The sequence below is a fragment of the Physella acuta genome, unplaced genomic scaffold (assembly GCF_028476545.2).
Source record: "Physella acuta isolate Inbredline_101_S28 unplaced genomic scaffold, ASM2847654v3 ptg001085l, whole genome shotgun sequence".
Lineage (NCBI taxonomy): Eukaryota > Metazoa > Mollusca > Gastropoda > Physidae > Physella > Physella acuta.
The window spans coordinates 88,309-110,928 of NW_026732602.1; the positions used below are offsets into that span (position 1 = coordinate 88,309).

The window sequence follows — 22,620 nt, forward strand, 5'->3', positions numbered from 1 at the left end:
GGTTAAAGCAGTGCCTGACATGACCACACAACCACTGCATACACAGAGGTCAAAGAAACAGATAAACTCTACTTTATCTGCTCTGTAAACGATCAGGTCTGAAGAAATATTTTGCGCTTTCTCAGCGTATAAAAGAAAAGAATGTTGGCCAATTTACCTGCACAGCTGCTCATCTTGAAGCTTGCCCATGTAGTGTCTGAGTAGTTGAGTACACCTTGTCTTGTCCTGAAACCCTGCTTCACTCATGTAGATTTGGTAATGAACCTGAGAATAATACAACAAATTAAGAGTGGCCTTCATTCATAGTTGTTGGACAGCATGGTCGAATGATAAAGTGTTTGGCTGCTAGCACAAAGGTTTCATCTTTAGATTTTGGTTCGGACGTGTGACTGAAGGAAGTCCACCCAACTCTGATGAGTGCCTGACTAACGTTGGAGAAAGTAATGGGGGCTGGGCATAGTGCTGACCACATGATCCCTTCATAATATGCCAAGGTCAAGAAACATGAACTTTAGAAAATACTGCAGTACTCAAAAAGCGATACTCAAAACTGTTTACAAAACTAGTTTGCTGTATTTGTTACACTAAAAACTCTATTAAAATAAAACCTCAAGATCCTTTGCTTTTTTTATCATCTTGGCTTTATATTTTATCTCTTTTCTTTCTGTAATGCCTAGAAAAAAGAAAATATAAAAAATTTGTTTTAATTTAATTAGAAAAATCAAAAGGCTATACTATAAAACTACATTTATTACATTTTATTTCTAAATGTTAGTATATAGGTGTATTTGTTTCTAAATTTTGATATCCTTCATATCTAATACATTTATGAAATAAAACAAAGGTAATAGATATTTAGACTTCTGGTTGCATATACGACTAGTAAAACTGATTGCACTCAATGGCAAGGAACGCTTAGTCATCTTTTGAAATGGCTTTAGTGACCACTAAATTCTATACATGGAAGGCAATATCAGCTGCTTACTTTCAATTAGTGGCAGGACAATTCTGGCAGCGATACCTGCAGCTTCAAAATATGACAGCCTTACTTGTTTTTTCACCTGCAACAGGTAAAAAAAAATACAGATAAACTTTAATGTTACACAGTCACTGTACAGTCATGGATAACTAGAGCTTGTATATATTATATCATTCCTTAGATTTAGATTTAGACTAACAATGTCAAGCTAAGCTTACATATATTATATCCTTTACTTAAGTTTAGACAAATGCTATTAAGCTAAATCTTTCATATGTTATATCCTTTACTTCAATTTAGACCAAAACTATGGAGCTAAAGTTTACATGTTATATCCTTTCCTTAAGTTTAGACAAAAGCTATCAAGCTTTCATATGTTATATCCATTACTTAAATTTAGACCAACGCTATCAGGCTGATTCTCCCTCAACCTGCAACTGGCAGGGATAAGCAACTGAAGCTTTACCTGTGTCAGGAAATCAGCCTCATCCATGTTGTAGAAGGCAGTTGTGACAACATCAACACAGCAGTAGACAACAGCCTGCGTGGGCAGGGACTTGAGGTACAGCTTCAGCTCATCTATCTGTGGATACAGTCAATGGGAGTTAACCCTTTGAGGTCTGCATGGCATAATTAGCTAACTATATGTAAGTGGTGTTATGAGATGGTGTGGTCAAATGGTATGAATGCTAACCCAAAAGTCTTGAGTTCAAATCCGAAATCAAATACATAAAATAAAACGTCCTAGGGTTTACCAAGCTCTGATGGGTTACTGACTCTAGTAAAGGAAAGTAAAGGCGGATGGGTATAATGCTGACAAGACTTCCCTTCATATGCTGATGTGACAGAAACAGGTGAACTCTACTTCACTTGCCACAAGGACTGTCAGGTTCAAAAGAGAACTTTACTATTTTTTTTATGTAAATGGTGACATGATTTAAATGTTCTAAGACTAAAAATTGTGGCATGGTGATCAAAGATTACAAATGGTGACAAAAATAATAAAAGATTAAAAATAGTAATTCTAAGATCAGATGTAATAATTACAAATCAAAAGTGGGAACAAAGTGATTCAAATTCTAAAAGGTGATACAATGAGCAAATGTTACTAGTGGTGACACAATGATTAGAGATTACATGTGAAAGAATGATCAAAGATGACAAACTGTGATACTGTGATCTAATGTTATAAGTGGTGACACAATCATTAAAGATTGAGACAACAGGAATAATGAAAGATTACAAGTGGTGACACAATGATCACAGATTGCAAGTGGTCACACAAAGATCACAGATTACAAGTGGTGACACAAAGATCACAGAGTACAAGTGGTGACACAAAGATCACAGATTACAAGTGGTGACACAAAAATGACAGATTACAGGTGGTGATGCAAAGATCACAGATTACAAATGGTGACACAAAGATCACAGATTACAAGTGGTGACACAAATATCACAGATTACAAGTGGTGACACAAAGATAAAAGATTACAAGTGGTGAAACAAAGATCACAGATCACAAGTGGTGACACAAAGATCACAGAGTACAAATGGTGACACAAAGATCACAGATTACAAGAGGTGACACAAATATCACAGATTACAAGTGGTGACACAGAGATCGAAAATTACAAGTGGTGACACAAAAGGTCACAGATTACAAGCAGTGGCACAAAGATCACAAATTACAAGAGGGACACAAAGATCACAAATCACAATCACCTGATTCCTGATGACAAAGAGCTGACACTGAAACTTGTGCAGCTCTTTCAGCCCAGTGGAGGTGAGATTATGGGCAGAGAGCAGCCTCTCTACATCAGTAAATGGTCCCCCACTAGAGATGATGAACTTGGCCATTTCCTGATGAAAAACAGAGTTAAGGAACATCAACTCTAATTATCTGATGAAAAACAGAGTTAAGGAACAGCAACTCTAATTATCTGACAGCAACCAGAATAAATATGCAATATTAAGAACTGTAGGCACAATTTTGAGTAAGGGCTTTTTTTCCTAATCAAGCATTTATAGCTCTATAAAAAAAAATCATCACCTTGCAGCGTAATAAAACATTTTTTCCACAAAATATAAGAAATTAAAAGTGTTTTTTTTTTCAGCTTTTATTTTTTTTAAATTGGCTTTTGTGAACTGATACAGATTTACAATAGTAATACTTCTTTATGACATATGCTTTCATTCATTGAAGATGGTTTACTGTTATGTTTTATATTTGCATATGGTTTACAATTAGTATAAATATTTTCTATTTGCTCATTTTTCTGTTAACTCTTTAAGATCATAACCAGGCAGAATTTAATACAGGCCGACCTGCCATGCCCTAACAACACTCCCAGAGTCTGATAACATTGTCTCTGTTTAATTTGTAGTTTTTTCAGAATCCAAGTTTTTAATCGAAAATCTTGGTCACAAGAGCAGCCATTTTTCTTTGTATTTATTTCTTGAAGTTTTATTATTGGGTTCTTCTTCTTCTTCTTCGTTCTTAATTATTAGCGTTGAAGGGCATCGAGATTTATCTGCCAGTAGGTTTGAACTCGAGACTTTGTTCGAATTTATCAACCATGAGCTTTTTGCCGACTCGACCACGCCTCCAACACAATTAAGCGTTACGTGTCAACTGGTTATGCGCCATTGAGGCCATTGACTCCGATTTCAGCCTGCTTTTCTTTCTGGATTTGCTTCCATAGCCTTTGTCCAACCAAGAACAAACTACAAGGCAGCAGTTGTTTAATTTTTGGAGTTGTCTCTCCTAGAAGAGTGGCTGTCCCTAGCTAACGAGCCTCATCTGCCCGAGGGTTCGAACTCGAGACTTTTCGGTTTAGCAACCATGAGCTTTACCGACTCGACCACGCCAACCCCTATTATTGGGTTGATTTTGTATATTATAAAAATTTATTTTGTAAAACTATTTGAAAAATAATGCTGATTGCAGTTCTGCTGCCATACCTAGTCATTTACACCACCACATTACAAAATTAACAAAATTATGCTCATTCTAATACGATCTGTAGAAAAATAAATTCTAATCATTCGTCTGAAAAAAAAATCAACTTTATTATTTCCTTTTCATTAATACTAAGTAATTATCTTTCATTAATAAAAATTAATTACTTCATATTAATATAAGTGTGTAGCATTCAATTATGATTTAATTTTTTTTTTCTAATTACGATTTAATTTAAATCAGCAATGAAAAAAAAGTCCCAGTAGAGGATAATATGATAGTTACTAAATTAATTATTGTCAGGTTACTAAATCTATTATTATTATAATTTTAAAAACTATTGTTTCACTTTTCCTTTTTTCCTTATCATTTTCCATTTTTACTATTTTTTAATAACTTTTTATCTACATCTTTTTTATTTACTTTTTTTCTGTTTATTTCAAAATTTCATATTTTTTTATATAGCGTTTCAAAGTAAAAAAAGGAAATTAACGATACTATATTTCTGCAATGTGCAAAAAATACATAGTAGTCTCCCTTGCATAAAAAAAAAGTCCAGGGGAGGTAAAGCAAGCCTTACCTTGACCTGCCGTGCAGTCTTCACATAACCAGGCTTCATGCCATAGTTAAAGATGATATTGTCAGCATTTTTCAAGTTCCATCTGTTATTCAGTGTTGCCAGTCTGTAATTAAAACAGAATAGAAGTTTGATGTTAAGATATCCTCATGTAATGAAATCCTGCATGGAATTACTGTCAACTGTCTTGTCATTGGTTTGTTTTGTGCTATTTTTGAATGCTTTATGTTGATGTATTTTGTTGATATATGATCTCTCCCCCCTCCCCACAAACCACCTTAGACCAGCCTGTGACTTACAGGTCATGCTGACACCCACTGTTTATCTCTGCCACCAGATCAACCTGACACCACCCACCAGATCAACCTGACACCACCCACCAGGTCCATCACAACTACCTGACACCCCCACCAAGTCCATCACAACAACCTGTCACCCCCCACCTTAGACCAGCCTGTGACTTACAGGTCATGCTGACACCCACTGTTGATCTCAGCCACCAGATCAACCTGTCACCCCCACCAAGTCCATCACAACCACCTGACACCCCCACAAACCACCTTAGACCAGCATGTGACTTACTTACAGGACATGCTGACACCCACTGTTGATCTCAGCCACCAGATCAACCTGTCACCCCCACCAAGTCCATCACATCAACCTGTCACCCCCACCAAGTCCATCACATCAACCTGTCACCCCCACCAAGTCCATCACAACAACCTGACACCCCCACCAAGTCCATCACAACAACCTGCCACCCCCCCCCCCCCCCCCACCGTAGACCAGCCTGTGACTTACAGGTCATGCTGACACCCACTGTTGATCTCAGCCACCAAATCAACCTGCCACCCCCACCAAGACCATCACATCAACCTGTCACCCCCACCAAGACCATCACAACAACCTTTAACCCCCCCCCCCACCTTAGACCAGCCTGTGACTTACAGGTCATGCTGACACCCACTGTTGATCTCTGCCACCAAATCATGTACAAATCCTGGGATGGGCAGGGAAACTTTCTCTACCAGGTTAAGTAGCGCTCCAATCTTTATCTAAAGTGAAAAACTTGCAGCATTATCTTTTGCATTATAGGATGACCTAACAAATAATGACACATCTTAGTTAACTAAAAAATCTACATTTTAAAGAAACCCACTTACCATAGCAAAACTCAAATTTAAAATGTATGATCCCTTACCTGACCCCACTTGCAGTGGAATAACCCTGCCATCTTACCTAGGGATGAACCCCCCCACTTACTTAGGGATGAACCCCCCACTTACTTAGGGAATACATCATATATACATCAAATAAACCCCACCTCCACCCCACCAAACACAACTGCCAAAGAATGACCCCCATATAGGAATGACCCCCCCCCCCCCCCCCCGCAGCCCAGACCCCCATACCTTAGGATCACTGATGACTCTGATGATGGCTTTAATCTTCTCCTCCCAGGAGTACTGACAGCGCCCCCAAGTTGTTTTGTTCATCAGATCCTGATTCAAAACAAATTGTATTCATTATGACAGACATGAGCATTTAATATATGGAGATACGGTCCATTTATTATCAAATTATATATATCTTTGTTTAGGACCTAAAATTTTAAAATATCATAGAACTTAAACTGGACAAAGAATGACTGTCTGTTTTTTAGCTGTGATCTTTTATGCTCAATTTATTATCTTTAACAAACTAGCATTAATGGTAATTTTTTTCACTATAAATAACTGCTAAAACTGCTATAACATAGTTTACCAAAAGTGTTTACTTTACACTATACAAAACACAATAATATAGACACAAACATTACATTTTCTGTTTATTTTTTTTTCAGATAATTTGACTGCATGAAATTAAGAAAAAACAAATATTTTAACAAAATGGTGAATATTTCCTCATGTAAATGTTATGAATAGGTTTAAAGCATTAAGGGAGACAACTAACCTGAACATAGCTGGCAAATACTTCATTAGCTGACAAGTCATTCTTCTGCATGTAGGGCAACACCTGGTGTTTCAATGTCTGGGGCAGCAGGTCTACGGCCGCCACCCTGTCCAGCATTCTGTAGACGATACTTTCTGTTGTTTCCTGCAGATGTTAAAACAAGCAGTCGTCAACAGAAACCAACAGGGGAGAATTTAATGAGCAGTAAGGAAACAAATTATTCAAGTGGTATAATGAATTACAGCAGAACAATTTGTAATTTGGCAAAGTGAGTTTACAGTTTTAGAAAAGTTGGAAAATTGTATTTATAAAAGATTAAATAAAATTACTTACATATTAAAAACAAATAAATCCTATTTAATAAAAACCACATCAACATATGAAAATTACTAGTATTTACTTGTAATGACACTGAATGAAAATGCTGTTAGGCTTTTCATGAAATCATGTGTAACAATTAGTGCAATTAGATTACTTGATAACTTAGGTCTTCCAAGGTCAATTTACCATTCTGTATCCAGTGACAGGTCAACTTACCATTCTGAGAGTGTCCAGTTACAATTCAACTTACCATTCTGAGAGTGTCCAGTTACAATTCAACTTACCATTCTGAGAGTGTCCAGTTACAATTCAACTTACCATTCTGAGAGTGTCCAGTTACAATTCAACTTACCATTCTGAGAGTGTCCAGTTACAATTCAACTTACCATTCTGAGAGTGTCCAGTTACAATTCAACTCACCATTTTGAGATTGTCAAGTGATAAATGACATGAAAAGTTTGTCCACAGCTCATGAAGCCAGTGCAATTGGTCTATCAGCAATTTCAGGGGAGGTAAAGCACTTTCACATTTCATTTTTGTCTGCCAAGAAAATTAGAACTCAGCATCAACTAAAGGGAAATAATAACCACAGTAGCATTGTGGAGTTATTTTGAGCAAGTCCAGTTCGCAGTCAAAAATGTTCTGAAACTTTGGATTCAGCATATTTAAAAAGAACTTTGTGATAATCATTTTATTCATAGATGTGAGATGAAAGTCATCACAGAACTATCTAGTATTTACCCTTTGTGGGATTGTCTAGGTGGGTAGTCTACAAAATACAAGTATGAGTTGATGTTTTGCTTGACTATCATTAGACATAAAATTACCATAATTTCTCGCAAGTTCTGCTCTGAGATTTGGTCCAGTTCACACTTAACAGCTTGCTCCAGGCTCTTCAGTAGTGTTTCACACAAGATTATAGCATTCAATGGCCAGCCATCCTAGACAAAACAAAGATTTCAGTAACATTAAAACTTTAAAATGGACAATTAACTTTTCAGCAGTGTTTCACATAAAGTTATTGCATTCACTGGCCAGCCATCCTAGACAAAAATAGATTTCAGTAACATTAAAACTTTAACTACACTGACAATTAACTCTTCAGTAGTGTTTCACACAAGGTTATAGCCATCCTAAACAAAACAAAGATTTCAGTAACATTAAAACTTTAACTACAGGGACAATTAACTCTTCAGCAGTGTTTCACATAAGGTTATAGCATTCACTGGCCAGCCATCCTAAACAAAACAAAGATTTCAGTAACATTAAAACTTTAACAGGGACAATTAACTCTTTAGCAGTGTTTCACATAAAGTTATAGCATTCACTGGCCAGCCATCCTAGACAAAACAAAGATTTCAGTAACATTAAAACTTTAACAACAGGGACAATTAACTCTTTAGCAGTGTTTCACATAAGGTTATAGCATTCACTGGCCAGCCATCCTAGACAAAACAAAGATTTCAGTAACATTAAAACTTTAAGAACAGGGACAATTAACTCTTCAGTAGTGTTTCACACAAGGTTATAGCCATCCTAAACAAAACAAAGATTTCAGTAACATTAAAACTTTACAGAGACAATTTTATTTCATCTTCAGGTCATAAATATTAAAAGGTAGTATATTTGAGTTAAACTAATAAACTATTATTCATCATTATTTCCCTTTGATATACACAAAGAACCAATTTTTAGAAGAGCCAAGAACATTTTATTATTATTATTTAACTGCAGCTGACATGAGTTTAAATTGCTTGGCTATATTCAGCAAAGAAAATATTCAAAAGTAACATTTACAATATTACACAAATAAAATGTAGGCGGATATTTACCTGACTGTTTTGTTCTAGGTGATACACCTGGGTCTCTGCCCATGAGATTATTGCAGTCTGAAATATATTTCACGTTTAATATTCCAATCCAACATAAAAAAAAACACATACACCTTAATTGTCACCATAGTTGTCAACAGCATAGTTTTATTTGGCCTAGTCCATGTTAAAATAGTGGTCACTAGAAATAATGTCAATTAATTAATACATTTATTTGTAGTGTTATAAAAAAACTGAGGTAAAAAGGTCAAGCTTATGTGGCCAGGGTCTATGTCAGTTTGGTAAAAAACCCAACAATTCGCACAAAGTTTATCTGACCAGTGTCCAACCTACCAGAGCCCCTGGGTCCTTCTGAATGAGGATTGGCACGACACAGTCACAGATCCAGCTGGCGGTCAAGGTGCAGGGCACATCCACAGGTATCCGCTGTAGGATGAGGTGGATGGTGCCTGGCTTAAGCTGCTTGCTCATGTCTGCCTGCAGAAACATTTGATTGAAACACTCAACCACTGAGAATATGGTGAATAATTGCGTGGATTTTTTTTAGCAAGGGGTATTTTTAAATGATGAGGAAAAAATTAATACAACACTCTAGACCCTACCCCCCATCTTCACTGGAATGACATGGCTGGGCGGTAAAGAGCATGTCTGATAACCTGAAAGTCTAGAGTTTGGATGTCTCTGAGTCCACCCAGCTCGGATGAGTGCCTAGCTTATGTTAGAGAAAATAAATGTGTTGGGCGTAGTACTGACAACACTTTCTTTAAAAATAGCAGTCACTGAAACAGAACAGTTCTACTTCACCTTCCCTATTGGTTGTCAAAGACTCAGAGAGAATCTTTATTTTGATTCCACCCCCATCCATACCAGGTGTTGTAGATGGCAGCTTTGTGTATAAAAAAAGCTCAGTTCTATTTTCTGTTGCAGTCTGTCAGGCTTAAGAGTGATGCTTATGCCAGCTATACAAATAATAGAGGGAGGAGAGAAAGGGAGACAACGGGAGTAATAGCTGAAAGAGAGGCTCGGAGAGAAAGAAAGGGGAACTGAAGTAATAGCTGAAAGAGAGGCTGTGAGAGAAAGAAAGGGAGACAACTGAAGTAATGGCTGAAAGAGAGGCTGGGATAGAGAAAGGGAGGCAACTGCTGATGGCTCACTTGAAAACATCTCCACAGCTCAAAAGCCTTGACTGGGTCCTCCATGAGCAAGTGGCTGAACATGGCTGTAGGACTTTCATCCATAAAGATTTCCCACTGGGACCGGCTGGAAAAAAAAAAACATTTTGTCAGTGACCCTACACTCAGTGCTACCCTGCTAAACTGAAAGTCTCGAATTCAAATCCGGGTTCAAGTCAGCAGAAAGTCCCTGGGTACACCCAGCTTAGATAAGTACCTAAAACCTTAGTCATATTAGGGAAAGTAAAGGTGGCTGGGCAAAATGCTGACCATGTCTTCCCTTCATATGCTGAGGTCAAGAAACATATGAACTCTACTTCATCTGCCCAATGGATCGCTAGGCCTGAAGAGGATTCTTTACACTACAGTTAGTTTATACCAAAAAATTTAAAACAATTCTAATACTATTAATCAAATTCAGTTCATCTTTGGGTAGGTTAACACCAAAAATTTAGAAAAATTCAAATGAACACGGTCTGTGGGTGGGTTAAAGTCACTGGCTGCTATGATCATCTAACATTCAAAAAAAAAAACATCAAAATATGGTCTTAAGATTACAGCTGTCATGGATCAGCAGTTAACTAAAACTGAGACAGTAAAAGTGGTTTTCCTATTGTGGTGAATGTAAACTTTTATACATTCAAGTATGACTCAAAATATAGATAGATAACTCTACTCCATTGACTGATATGGATAGTAAGTTTATACTTTGGGGGAAAAAAACAAAATATGTGGTGGGGGTAGGTATCAATTACAGAAAAAAGTCATTAATTATCACACCTGTAATTAGCCTCTCCAAACACTCTGGCAAACGACTCCAATCTATAGTTGTAATCAGACACCTAAAAGAGTAAAAAATAAAATGTGAGTCCTTTAATAGTTACAACTAAAATAGCATTGAAAAACTGTGCTTTAGGTGGCAAAGTGTGGGATTAGGCAAGATAAAATTTTTAATATAATATCTTTAACAATAAATGATGACTAAGCTGCATAAACAGCTAGGGTACCTCAGCAAGCACTTGATTCACTGATGGGTTGCCAGATTTCATTTTCAACAGCTGAAAACAAATTCAGGAACATTACCAGGTAGGATAAGGAAAATATACAAACAGGATGATAAAAAAATGGCAGTACAAAAGTAAACAAGAAGGATGTAATAACATAATCTTTAGGGATAAAATAAATTTACAGGAAGAAATGAAAGAAACAGGGAGGAAAGAAATATACAGGTATTATAAAATGTAAAATAAGCTGATAGCATAGAAAGATAGTGAAAAACAGAATGAAATAAATGTATTTAGTGTAGAACAAAAAATATTATAAGAGAAAAATTGTAAGATATTCAGGGAGTTTTTAAAAAACAAAAACAAAAATGGATTAACCTACTTTTTAATTTGAAGTCAAATTTATACTATATAAACTTTGATCATTAACACTTACAATTCTAAATGCCCTGAACTGGAAAAGTAAACATTTCTAAATCTTGTAACAGGTAAAATGTGTTGGAAATGTTACCTGATTTTTGCACTGTTTCAGGTGGCAGGACATTTCATCAAAGGTGTCTTTAACCTCTCTAAGCTTGTACTGGACGATGACTGGATCCAACTAACAGAAACAGAGAATGGGAGAGTGGTTGGGTAATAAAATTCTGAATTAATTTCTTTTTGTTGGACTATACTGGACTACGACTGGATCCAACTAACAAGGAGAGATAATGGGAGAGTGGTTGGGTAATAAAATTCTGAATTAATTTCTTTTTCTTGGACTATACTGGACTACGACTGGATCCAACTAACAGGGACAGAGAATGGGAGAGTGGTTGGGTAATAAAATTCTGAATTAATTTCTTTTTCTTGGACTATACTGGACTACGACTGGATCCAACTAACAGGGACAGAGAATGGGAGAGTGGTTGGGTAATAAAATTCTGAATTAATTTCTTTTTCTTGGACTATACTGGACTACGACTGGATCAAACTAACACTAACAGAGTCAGAGGATGGGAGAGTGGTTGGGTAAAATAGGTCTGTATTGATTTCTTTTTGTTGGACTTTACAAAAAAAGTTTAATAAGTGGAGTCAAGTAACATTCACTTTGTTGGTTAGATATTCTAATCATCATCATCTTTTCCCATCCATGCCCTAGACACATGGGGCAGATGAAGTAGAGTCCATCTGTTTCAGAGACCTCTGCATTTGAAGGGATAGTGTGGTCAGCACTACGCCTATCCACCATTGTTTTCAATCATGTGAGTTAGGTACCCATCAGAGCTGGGTGGTCTCAGGGATATTCTACTGACTTAAAAACCAGGATTCAAGCTCTACATCTAGGTCATTCTGTCCTATTTGATATTCTAATAATATATATACAATAAAAACAGAACATACTGTATTGGTTAAGCTTCATTGGAAATTGGTTGGAGAAGGAAACTATTTCTAGTTAACAAATAGAAACTGCTTGTTTCTTTAGCCAGCAAAAAAAATAAATAAAAATAAAGCACAATCTCACATCAAAGTTGAGTCCATAAAGTTTAGCAAATTGCTCAGCTTCCTCAAACCGTTTCTTAGCAACAAGACGCAAAAGCCTGTAAAAATGTTGAATTCAATTAAAATGTCATATAATATACTATTTTAAGTTTAAATATACAAATTATAAATTCTTCTCAATGTGTACTGTACCTTCTCTCTGGGCTTGTCTCTGTATAGCACCTGAAGAACACCTGTGCCTCAGTGTCTTCTCTTCAAGAAATAACAAAAGGTAAACAATTTCTCAAACCATGACAATACATTTTTTTTATTTTCAGAAGTGAACTTAGTTTGGAGTCTAGCTCTAAATAAAGTTACTGCATTGTGGTTTTTAAATTACTTTAAACATTTTAAAATCTAAACATTAGTGATTTTACTCCAAAAAATGAAGGAAATGAAAGAATTTTTATAAAATCCTTGTTATTTTTAGAGGGGGGATGGCATTTTTGACCCCCAGAGAAATGAGTCTTGTTGGCTGAGGACAAAACTGAAATCAAACAGGACTGGAGAAAAGGCCCTTCAAATTACCCCTCTGGTCCCCTTTCAGCAGCTTTGGCAACTAATGCTAGTACCAACATGTATTGATTAGAATTCCTTTGGACTAAACCAAAGGGATTGCGATATGTGGGCATCTCATGATGATGATCCCCTAATCGAAAGTACTGCCACACACCCCTAAGATTCTATGGGTGCATTTACCCAGTCTCTTAGGGAGCCACACATGTAGTTATGTTTTTATAAGCTTATGAGTGTGACTTGCAATCAAAACAGTCAGACACAATACTTGTATGTAAAAAAGAGTATAGCTTACTCATCACAGTTAAATTCTGTCACGTAGATTTCCTCCTGAAATAAAAAAATTCGACTTACATTATCAATTAAATGATATTTTAAAAATGTATTTAAAAAGCTAAAAAATCAACTAATAGGACATAGTGGTCTAGCGGTAGAGAGCTGGACTGCTAACCCGTAAGTCTCAAGTTCGAATCTGGGTTCAAGTCAGTAGACCGCCCCTGATTCCATCCAACTCTGATGGGTACCTAACTCATGCTAGGGAAAGTAAAGGCGGATGGGCATAGTGCTGACCACATTTTCTCTTCATATGCAGAGGTCACAGAAACAAGTGAACTCTACTTCACTTGCCCTATAGACCGTCAGGTTTGAAAAGGGAACTTTACTTACTTTACTTAAAAATCAACTATGCAGAATTAGTACATTTTTTTAAGCAGGAAATTTCAATTTAAAAAAGAATATATCATCAATTTGGTGGCAATTTTAAAAGTATTCTGATTTACTTCTTTTATATTTTAATCTAGTCATAAGTTACAAAACAATAATTTAAAATTTTACTTAAGTCATTTATAGTTTCATAAACGAAGTTAATCAATTTATAATCGTTTTGAGCAGAAATATTTTTAACTCACAAGAGACAAGGGCATCCTGCTTAAACCCACATGACTAGATTCAGTCCTGTACTCAAACCCAACCTTTAGCTGTGGGAGACTGAGTGTGCGTATCAGATGACCTTGCTTCACAATCAGCTTTATATTCTCCAAGCTAGAAAAAACGTTTTTTAATAAAGATTGTATTGTTTAATTATAATCTAAGAGATAATGCACAATAGTGTGATTTTTTAAAAATATTACAATTTTTACATTTTGTACTCTAACATCTTTTCTGCTTAACAAAATAAATGAATGTGTATGTGTAAAAATAAAGCTGATATTTGTTCCCATCATCCAATTTGGCAACAATACCTGAAAAACTGGTCTGATTTGCTTTCCACCAGTCTAAAATCTGTAACACCTGGCAAACAAAATGTGTCCAAAACACAGAGGGTCAGGCTATCCCATAAATAAAATGTTCCCTAAAAAGCAATGCAAAAACATTATGATTATGTATTAAAAGAACATTACGCATAAAAAAGTGAACTTTTTTGATGGTCCATATCTGTATTCTTGACGTACAAAGAAATTTGGTAGTCAGCACTATGTCCAGCCAAGTTTAGTTTCCCTGATTTAAGTCAGGTATCCACCAGACCTGGGTGTACTCAGGAGATCCTAGGGATTCAAGACTGGGAACTGAAGTCAAGAAATTTGGATCAGCAGTTGAGTGTTAAACTATTCAAGTTTCAACCATTCTCTCACACATAGAATATCATTTGTGTTTACTGCATTATGTGTTCTTTTTTTTTAAATTATAAAAACAAAACATGGTTAAAAATGTAACTTAAAACTACTAATTTTGTTATAAAATGCACATCATATAGTTTACAGATTTTTTTTTAAAACAATGGATATTATTAAATATAGTAATCTATTTATTTACAACAAAACAACTAACTGTGACTATATGTGTATGAAAGAGCACATATTGGCTAACCTTTGAGTCTAAAGTAAGATACACCTCATTATTTTCAGTGGCCTGAACTCTAATCATGACAGCATCATCTTCATCTAGATTAAATTAGAGACAAAGTTGAAAAAAATATATGAAGATTGCCTTTCAAGAATTTAAGTTGTCAATGAACATACGAAGTTTAAAAATGTAGATTTATTGATTCTGTAAAAATATTTATTTGATGGTTTTAAGAATTGGCTACAATTTTATAGCATTTTCAATTAAAGCATTTTTAAAAGAAGAAAAATATACCATTATATTAGGGGACCAGCTGTTTATTTCTATTCAATTCTATATTTTGAAAAAAATTCTCCATACTAAAATACAACATCTATGTCAAACAATTTAATGCCACAGCTAGCACTCAGATTTAACTAACAATACAGGCCTAATAAAGCCATTAAGTTACAATTGTATATGGATTTAAGTTTAGCTGTCAGAACAGTAGTGTGTCTAGCAAATATATGTATCTACTGCATCTACGTACTGCATCTATGTAGCAGATGTGTGTTGCACTTACCTGCTGAGCTACTGTCCTCCAGAACAATACCATCTGTGTCAAATCTATATACAGCAATACAGTCAAATCCTTTTCCCTGTAACAAAAAGTAATTAATTAAATAAAGCGAGAAAATTAAATAATATCCTTAGCAATTGAAAGGTAAATAATTTTTATTAGAAGCTAAACAAATTTAATAGACCATCTACATTTCGTCATGGATTATTTCACTTAAATGTGCAAAAAAGATCTTACTTAACATTCAGGTATTGAAAAATGTTTTACAAATGGAGATAGTTAAATTTTGTAAGCAAAAAAAAATAGAATTTGGAGTGTGGTAATTCTATGGAATTGATATGACAACTGCACTAAACTCTCCAGATTCTAGTCCAGATTCAAGCAAAGATGTGTACTTGGATCTTCTGGGCAGTTTTAAACTCACTTACAGCAAGTTTGTTTTCCAAGTCAATTGCTGGTCAATAGAAACTACTAGCAAGGACTTCACATGGAAGCTCTGTATGTCCATGATAGGCAAGGAGTTAATTAATTTAACAAACAAGCAATGAAACACTGGGACACAATTTGACGCTAAAGATATACCAACCACTGTGACAATCCCATTTGGAAATGTAGAGATATCTCTTGTTTCATGGATACATGCCAGTTTTTCCATTTTAACAGCAGATAGATCAATATCTAATTGGAAAATAAAAAAATGATTTTAAAAAAAAAAATTCTCACTTTTATTACAGCTTAATAATATTTTATTTTAATTTAAACGCAGTTTTAAAGTTTTTATAAATCTCTCACCTCCATTTTGTAGAATTAGGTTGGAAAATATCAGCAATGTGTTCTCTGGGCAAAGACAAACTAATCTAGCAATGATTGTAGTTTCATTTTCTAAGGGTAAGATATAGTAAAAAATGTTTTATTCCTGATGAAAATGAGTACTAGAAAAAATATTGTAACATAAGTTTTATTAGAAAACTTACAAAAAAATCATGTCTACGACAAACAAAACTAAGTTAATAACAGAGAAATATTACAATTTCAAACCTGTGACAACTTGAAACAATATTCTATGAAATGTGGTTGCTAAGGTGTAAGCTTTATCAGGAAAAATGTTCTGAAAAAAAAAAGAAAAACAATAAAAAAAAAGAAATTTAAAAAAACGTATGTTTAAATTATTGGCTATTGCATGGAAAAAAGTTAAGGAAAACAATAATAGACTTAAGTAACTAATTTCTCTAGTAAAATCCAATGGCTTATTAAAATTTATTTCAAATATATTTTCTTTTCTTATGCTAACAGTAGAGAAAACTTACTTAAAAAAACCCATCATATATATATAATGAACTCTGATTCCCATATGGCTTAATTTCTCCCATTGATATTGGTATGTCAGCTGCTCACTTAGGCTATCATTTTATCCCTCTGACAAGCAGTACCAGATACCGTATTTAACTTCAATAAAAAACTAAATGGAAACTAATCCAAAGTGTAAGTTACAGTTACAATAAAAAATTTAAAATATATAACTTACACAAGAATGTTTGACAATAAATTTTCCTTCAGCAACAACCCCTATAGTCAAAGTTCCACTTCTGTCACCTACAGCAAGATATCCACCATCTAATATTGCGATTGCATCAATATGGTACTCTAAAAGGAGAAATGGAAAGTATTACATACTTGTAACTTAAATAGTACATGCTGATTAATCAATGTTACAGTAGTTGCTTAGGGTATCATGTATGGCGTGGTCAGGGGTAGATAGAACGCTAAACTACTAACCTGAAAGTCTCGAGTTAGCAGAACGTCCCTGAGTACAAGGGAAAGTAAATGCGGCTGGGCATAGTCCTGACCACACTATCTCTTCATATGCCGAGGTCACAGAAACAGGTGAACTCTACTTCACTTGCCACTTAGACCGTCAGGGTTGAATAGGAACATTACTTTTTTACAGTAGTTACTTATGACACTGCCCAACCACCCCATACCTCTCCACAAGCTGCCCAAACAAAAGACCAGCAACGTGAAGAAATATTGGATGGAAACCAAAAACGTACAAACACATTCACCAACCAGTGAAGTGGTCACCAAGTTTTTAAACTGGTTTATTTTGGTTACTGTTTGTATGTAAATTTTTAAAAAAATAAAATTTTAAAAACGTACTGAAGTTGGTGCAGATCACATCCTGTTCATGTATCACAGCCAGCAAATTATCAAGAGCCACAGCGCTAAACTCTGGACCAAAAGATGTTGATGATACAACTGGTTCCCTCAACACCTGAAGATAGATAGTTCAGTTAAAGGTAAATACAATCAGCTAAATCATATCACTACTTGTATAATGAATGATACTTTTTTAAAGTTAAAGTAAAATAAAGCAATAAGATGATTTTTTAAACATAGAAACTTCACATTAAAAATTATTAAGACCCTATATAATACAAATATTACAGTCTCATTTAAAAACCAAATTAGTTTTATATTGTAGTTTTGTTTTTTATGCTGGGGTATTAATGAAATGAGCCTGGTTTGTAAAGGGGAGGGTGTGGAAGGGCACATGACTTATTAAAAATTATTATCTGAAGTTCCACTCCTGCATTTGAATCCATTGGATATACTTGAGCCTGAGTCCATCCAGCTCTGACAGGTACCTGGCATAAATTAGGCTAGTAAGGGCATAGTACACTTACAAAACCTTTTTTTTTTTACCTGCCTGAGGGTTTAAAGTTAAAGTTAGTTAAAAGGTATGTAATTAAAATAGCAAGCTGGACATTACCCTATCCTCTGATATGAAGGTGGCAAGAGTTTCAAACCCTCCACAGGTTGTAGCATCTGACAGTGACAACACCCATCTGTTGCTTGTATCCAAAGCAGCAGTGGTTGACATGGTTCTTTAACAACTATTGAAAACTGAAAAAATCAAAACGATAGATTACCATTAAAATTAGGTAATCTATCGTTTTAGGTATGTATTAGGTATGTATTAGATTACCTAATAATCTAATATGACCTAGACTAGATCTGGTAATCTATCGTTTTGGGTACGTAAAATCGCCCGCGACTAGTAATGTGAAAAACAGGTGACTCCTTAAATTTTAATAATTATTTCACATTTGGAGGAGGATTTGTGTTTTGAAAAATACAAAAATGTTTCCTTATTTCATTTATGTACCTGTTTTCAAACAATTGAATTAAAACTTTTCAGTAATAAATGAATACTAGCGATGTTTCCAACAGATGCAACCATGCTCATTTACTGTAGCAGCCATCTTGTTTAAGTTCTTTCTTTGTTAACTTATAGCGCGAGATCAGGGGAAGGCAACTCTATTTTACAAATGGCTGCTGTTTATATAACTTTAGCCTCGCAAACACTGCTGTTAAAAGTTAGTTTCTTGCCTATATTGATATATTTAGCTATTGATTTAGGTTATTTATTCATTTATCTATAATATTTGACACAAATATATCAAAATATACGGTAATCTATCGTTTTAGGTATGTAAAATCGCCCGCGACTAGTAATGTGAAAAACAGGTGACTCCTTACATTTTAATAATTATTTCACATTTTGAGGAGGATTTATGTTTTGAAAAATACAAAAATGTTTCCTTGTTTCATTTTATGTACCTGTTTTTAAACAATTGAATTAAAACTTTTCAGTAATATAAATGAACACCAGCGATGTTTCCAACAGATGCAACCATGCTCATTTACTATAGCAGCCATCTTGTTAAAGTTTTATTTTTATAGACTTAAGCGCGAGATTCAGGGGGAAGTCACTCTATTTTACAAATGGCTGCTGTTTATATAGCAAATCTTGCTTGCAGACACTGCTGTTTAAAGTTAATCTCTGGCCTATATTGATATATTTAGCCACTGATTTAGGTTTATTATTCATTTATCTATAGGCTAATATTTGACACAAACATATCACAATAATACAATATACTATATACTTCTATTACAGCCTTGACAATGAGGTAACGTTTTCGTACATTAATAGCCGCGGGCGATTTTACGTACCCAAAACGATAGATTACCAAATATACTTCTATTAAAGCCTTGACAATGACGTAACTTTTTCGTACATTACTAGCCGCGGGCGATTTTACGTACCCAAAACTAAAACGATAGAAGAGATTACCCTAGATCTAGATTCTAGCTCTGCCCGCCCTATACAAACAAGCACAAGGTCAATCAATACTCAGGCTCAATATGTAATAATATTAACATAATAATATGTATCATTTAGATCTAGATCTAGATCTAAATTCTAAATCTAGAAATGTTTACGAATTTACATCTTATGTAGTTTTTAAGCATCCCGCCTACCGGATGTATACAATAGAATTTAAATAGTATTAAATACTTTAAAATGGTACAATTTATTTTAGTCCATAATCTTTTTTATTAGCTATCCGGCCAGGCTATGCACTGGCTTCTGTAGAAGAAAAAAAAAGAAAAAGCAACAACGAAAATGGTATCTATAAAGGATCGTGACGTGTGTATTATAAATATAAATACCAAATAACCCATACAACCCCCCAAACAAAAAAAAAACAAAACAAAAAAAAAACATAATGGTGAAAATGTTATAAATAATAACTGTGTCATCCAAAAAAAACATTGTGTGTTATGAAATATACGCACGATCACTTCGCACGACCCATCGCTCAGCCTTGATTAGCAGCTGTCTTCTGTTTTTGGTTGCAAGTAAATTCAAATATCCAGCACGCGAGATGTGTGTAGCACTATTGTGAACACTTAGATTCGATGCATCCTTCAAATTAAAAGTAATGTGTTGCACGGAGGGGGGGGGGGGTGGGGTCGTCAAATTGATAGTTGTCCCCAGGCGCCGGGAGTGGTTGCTACGCCTCTGTAACAAAATGTTATGAAACTACTGATATTGGTTTTACTTCACTTATCTCTATTTCCGGAAAAGCAAAAATTGTTCAAAGTTCAAACTTTCTAAAGCATATGACTCACGAGTGTTCTTTACGGGCACAAGGAAATAAAAGCACGGAGACTGTAAGACATTAGATAACGGATATTTTTTATTTATTTCGCTACTCCTTTTCTTTATAATTAGCAAATTAAAAAAACAACATTAATGTTTTGTTTTGTCACCCTACGGAAAATAATGTTATAAATGGTTATGCCTTTATAAATCGTGTTGATCATATAAAAGAAATCAGAAATCTCAATTTTTATAGAGCTTTAATTCGCCATTAAAAGTTTATGTAGGTTTAATATCTTTAATGTAAGAAACAAAATTTCTAGTACTCGTGTCTCACGTAAGACAATAGCAAGTCACACACAAAAGCGCAACCTTTTACGGGCCATAGTTTTGTAATATTCGTAGGAAATAAGGACAGATTAATCGACTCAGCCCAGTTCCTCCATCATTCCTTGCCGAAATGACGTAGCTGGAGGAGGGCGGTTGGGGCGACCGCCCCATGCGCTGAACCTATTTTAATGTTAGGAGTTTCTTTACTTTCTACATCATTCTCAATTCTTCATAAATTGTTGCATCGTTAATAGCTAAATAGACTTTATTTAATTGGTCGTAAAATGTGTCACAGCATGCTTAACTGCTGCAATGTTATCATTAATTAATATAATGAAAGATATTACGTTTTAAAACACTAATCTAGGCTAATTGTGTAATGCGAAACCCGCAAGCTTATAGGCTACGTCAGTAAAATCATGTTTCGTGCATATAAAAAGGGGATAAAAATTGTGTTCTACTTTATTGGTATCTCGTTGTTTTCAAAGTTTAATTTGAGAATACTACATTTTTAAGCAAAAATAGATGGAGATGGAATTTCAGCCTACTTTAAACTACACAAAAACAAATAATTTTAAACGTGTTAAAAATATTCATCATGCACGGTCGTGTATAAACGATAAACGATGCGCAAAAATGTTTACAAAAAATTTGTTCACCTACATTCTGCCGGTTTTATGTTTTACGGGCGTCGTAAGTAACTTGTGGAATATCTACTTCCTAAAACGAAAAGGCTTCAAAAGCAACATCAACGCTGTTCTGTTATCTTTAGCTGTGGTGGATCTTGTATTCTCACTCGGGTACTCGTTCATGCATGGGTGTTATGTTGCTGAACTTTTGCATATAAAACTGCCAGATAGCGTAGTATCTCTGGCATTCAATGTTGCATTACCATTTATCCGCTTGTGTTTCTACTCGAGTATGTGTCATGTCACAATGCTATCAGTCATAAGAATGGTCGCAGTTTGCTTTCCTTTTCATACGTCTAGACTCTTCACTTCTCGAAAGATCAAAATTCTAATTACCGCAGTCTACATTTTGCCTACAGTTTTCATTCTTCCAACACATATTTTATATCTAATTTATTGGATCAACTCTCAAAGCCCTAAATTATATTTTGATGTTTGTAAGCTTAAAATATCGCCACAATTGATGTACTTTCTATTTGTGTTAGAAAGTTACATAATTCCCCAACTATTTCTCACGGGACCGCTTATTGTTAACACAACATGCACTATCCTCATCACACGAAAGTTGTGCACCGGAAAATTCAAGTTTACAGGCAAGACTCAAGCTAACAAAATAAATGAGGCAAAAATTTTCTGGACATTGTACTCAATCTGCATATCGAAAATGGTGATTTGTTTACCAGTGACTGTCATAGACAACATGTCTGCCCTGGTGGCCAACTTGCCAGAATCAAATTATGAAATTGTGACGTCATCACTATTTGTGTTATGTTTAGTTAACGCATCCTGTAACGCAATAATATATATCATTCACAACATGCGCTAAACTAGAGTAAAATATATATCTCAAAATAAAAGTTTGTCGTTATTTTTATTATTGTTATTATTATTATTACTAGAGAAATGGCCCGTTGTGAAAGAAATACAACGGGCACTAGATTGAAAGTGTTGTCTTTTTCTATAAACCGAAACCAAAATCGCCACATCAACTTCAAATTTAACCGGAAACTAAAGGTCGTTAAAGACGGATTTTTATCCAGAATTGGCATTTTAACCGGGTTTTACCTTGATCTCCATGTATTTACTGCCCATTCATATCCAATATAATCGTAGTCATACTCCTAAACCTAAACTCCAAATTGACAAAAGTCGCATTCATAATTTCTTTCAGGCAACTCATAGTGGGTGGCCCCGAAAACGGTCTACCGCCCCCTACAATGAAATAGAATTTATATAGCAAACATACTGTTACCAGTGTATGCTGAATAAAGAGAAAGAAAAAACTATTTTATTAACCAAATTGTCAGTTGCATGCTGAATGATATAGGCTACACTTCAAACTACCAGTTCTGAAAAAAATCAGTTGAAAGTCTTTTACATCGATACTGTAACATCACAATAAATACCCATAA

At 34.8% G+C, this 22,620-nt stretch overlaps 1 protein-coding gene across 1 annotated transcript in view; it reads right to left on the reverse strand.

Annotated features, from left to right (window-relative positions):
- The window catches only part of LOC131955603 (kinetochore-associated protein 1), a 35,352-nt gene extending 17,210 nt beyond the window's left edge, over positions 1-18,142 (reverse strand). Inside the window, exons 1-32 of the mRNA XM_059319781.1 lie at positions 18,009-18,142; positions 17,396-17,510; positions 16,764-16,882; positions 16,277-16,346; positions 16,031-16,120; positions 15,825-15,916; positions 15,242-15,317; positions 14,704-14,777; positions 14,079-14,188; positions 13,746-13,878; positions 13,133-13,167; positions 12,475-12,534; positions 12,305-12,380; positions 11,312-11,401; positions 10,804-10,854; positions 10,577-10,638; positions 9,779-9,884; positions 8,958-9,101; positions 8,625-8,681; positions 8,189-8,237; positions 8,023-8,030; positions 7,620-7,733; positions 7,213-7,332; positions 6,472-6,615; positions 5,931-6,020; positions 5,467-5,573; positions 4,522-4,624; positions 2,705-2,842; positions 1,446-1,562; positions 986-1,061; positions 609-673; positions 158-264 (exon numbers count right to left, since the gene is read on the reverse strand). Coding sequence (XP_059175764.1) covers positions 158-264; positions 609-673; positions 986-1,061; positions 1,446-1,562; positions 2,705-2,842; positions 4,522-4,624; positions 5,467-5,573; positions 5,931-6,020; positions 6,472-6,615; positions 7,213-7,332; positions 7,620-7,733; positions 8,023-8,030; positions 8,189-8,237; positions 8,625-8,681; positions 8,958-9,101; positions 9,779-9,884; positions 10,577-10,638; positions 10,804-10,854; positions 11,312-11,401; positions 12,305-12,380; positions 12,475-12,534; positions 13,133-13,167; positions 13,746-13,878; positions 14,079-14,188; positions 14,704-14,777; positions 15,242-15,317; positions 15,825-15,916; positions 16,031-16,120; positions 16,277-16,346; positions 16,764-16,882; positions 17,396-17,510; positions 18,009-18,119 — 2,909 coding nt within the window. The 5' untranslated portion in view covers positions 18,120-18,142. The remainder of the gene's footprint in view (positions 1-157; positions 265-608; positions 674-985; positions 1,062-1,445; positions 1,563-2,704; positions 2,843-4,521; positions 4,625-5,466; positions 5,574-5,930; positions 6,021-6,471; positions 6,616-7,212; positions 7,333-7,619; positions 7,734-8,022; positions 8,031-8,188; positions 8,238-8,624; positions 8,682-8,957; positions 9,102-9,778; positions 9,885-10,576; positions 10,639-10,803; positions 10,855-11,311; positions 11,402-12,304; positions 12,381-12,474; positions 12,535-13,132; positions 13,168-13,745; positions 13,879-14,078; positions 14,189-14,703; positions 14,778-15,241; positions 15,318-15,824; positions 15,917-16,030; positions 16,121-16,276; positions 16,347-16,763; positions 16,883-17,395; positions 17,511-18,008) is intronic.
- Between the last annotated feature and the right edge of the window lie 4,478 nt (positions 18,143-22,620).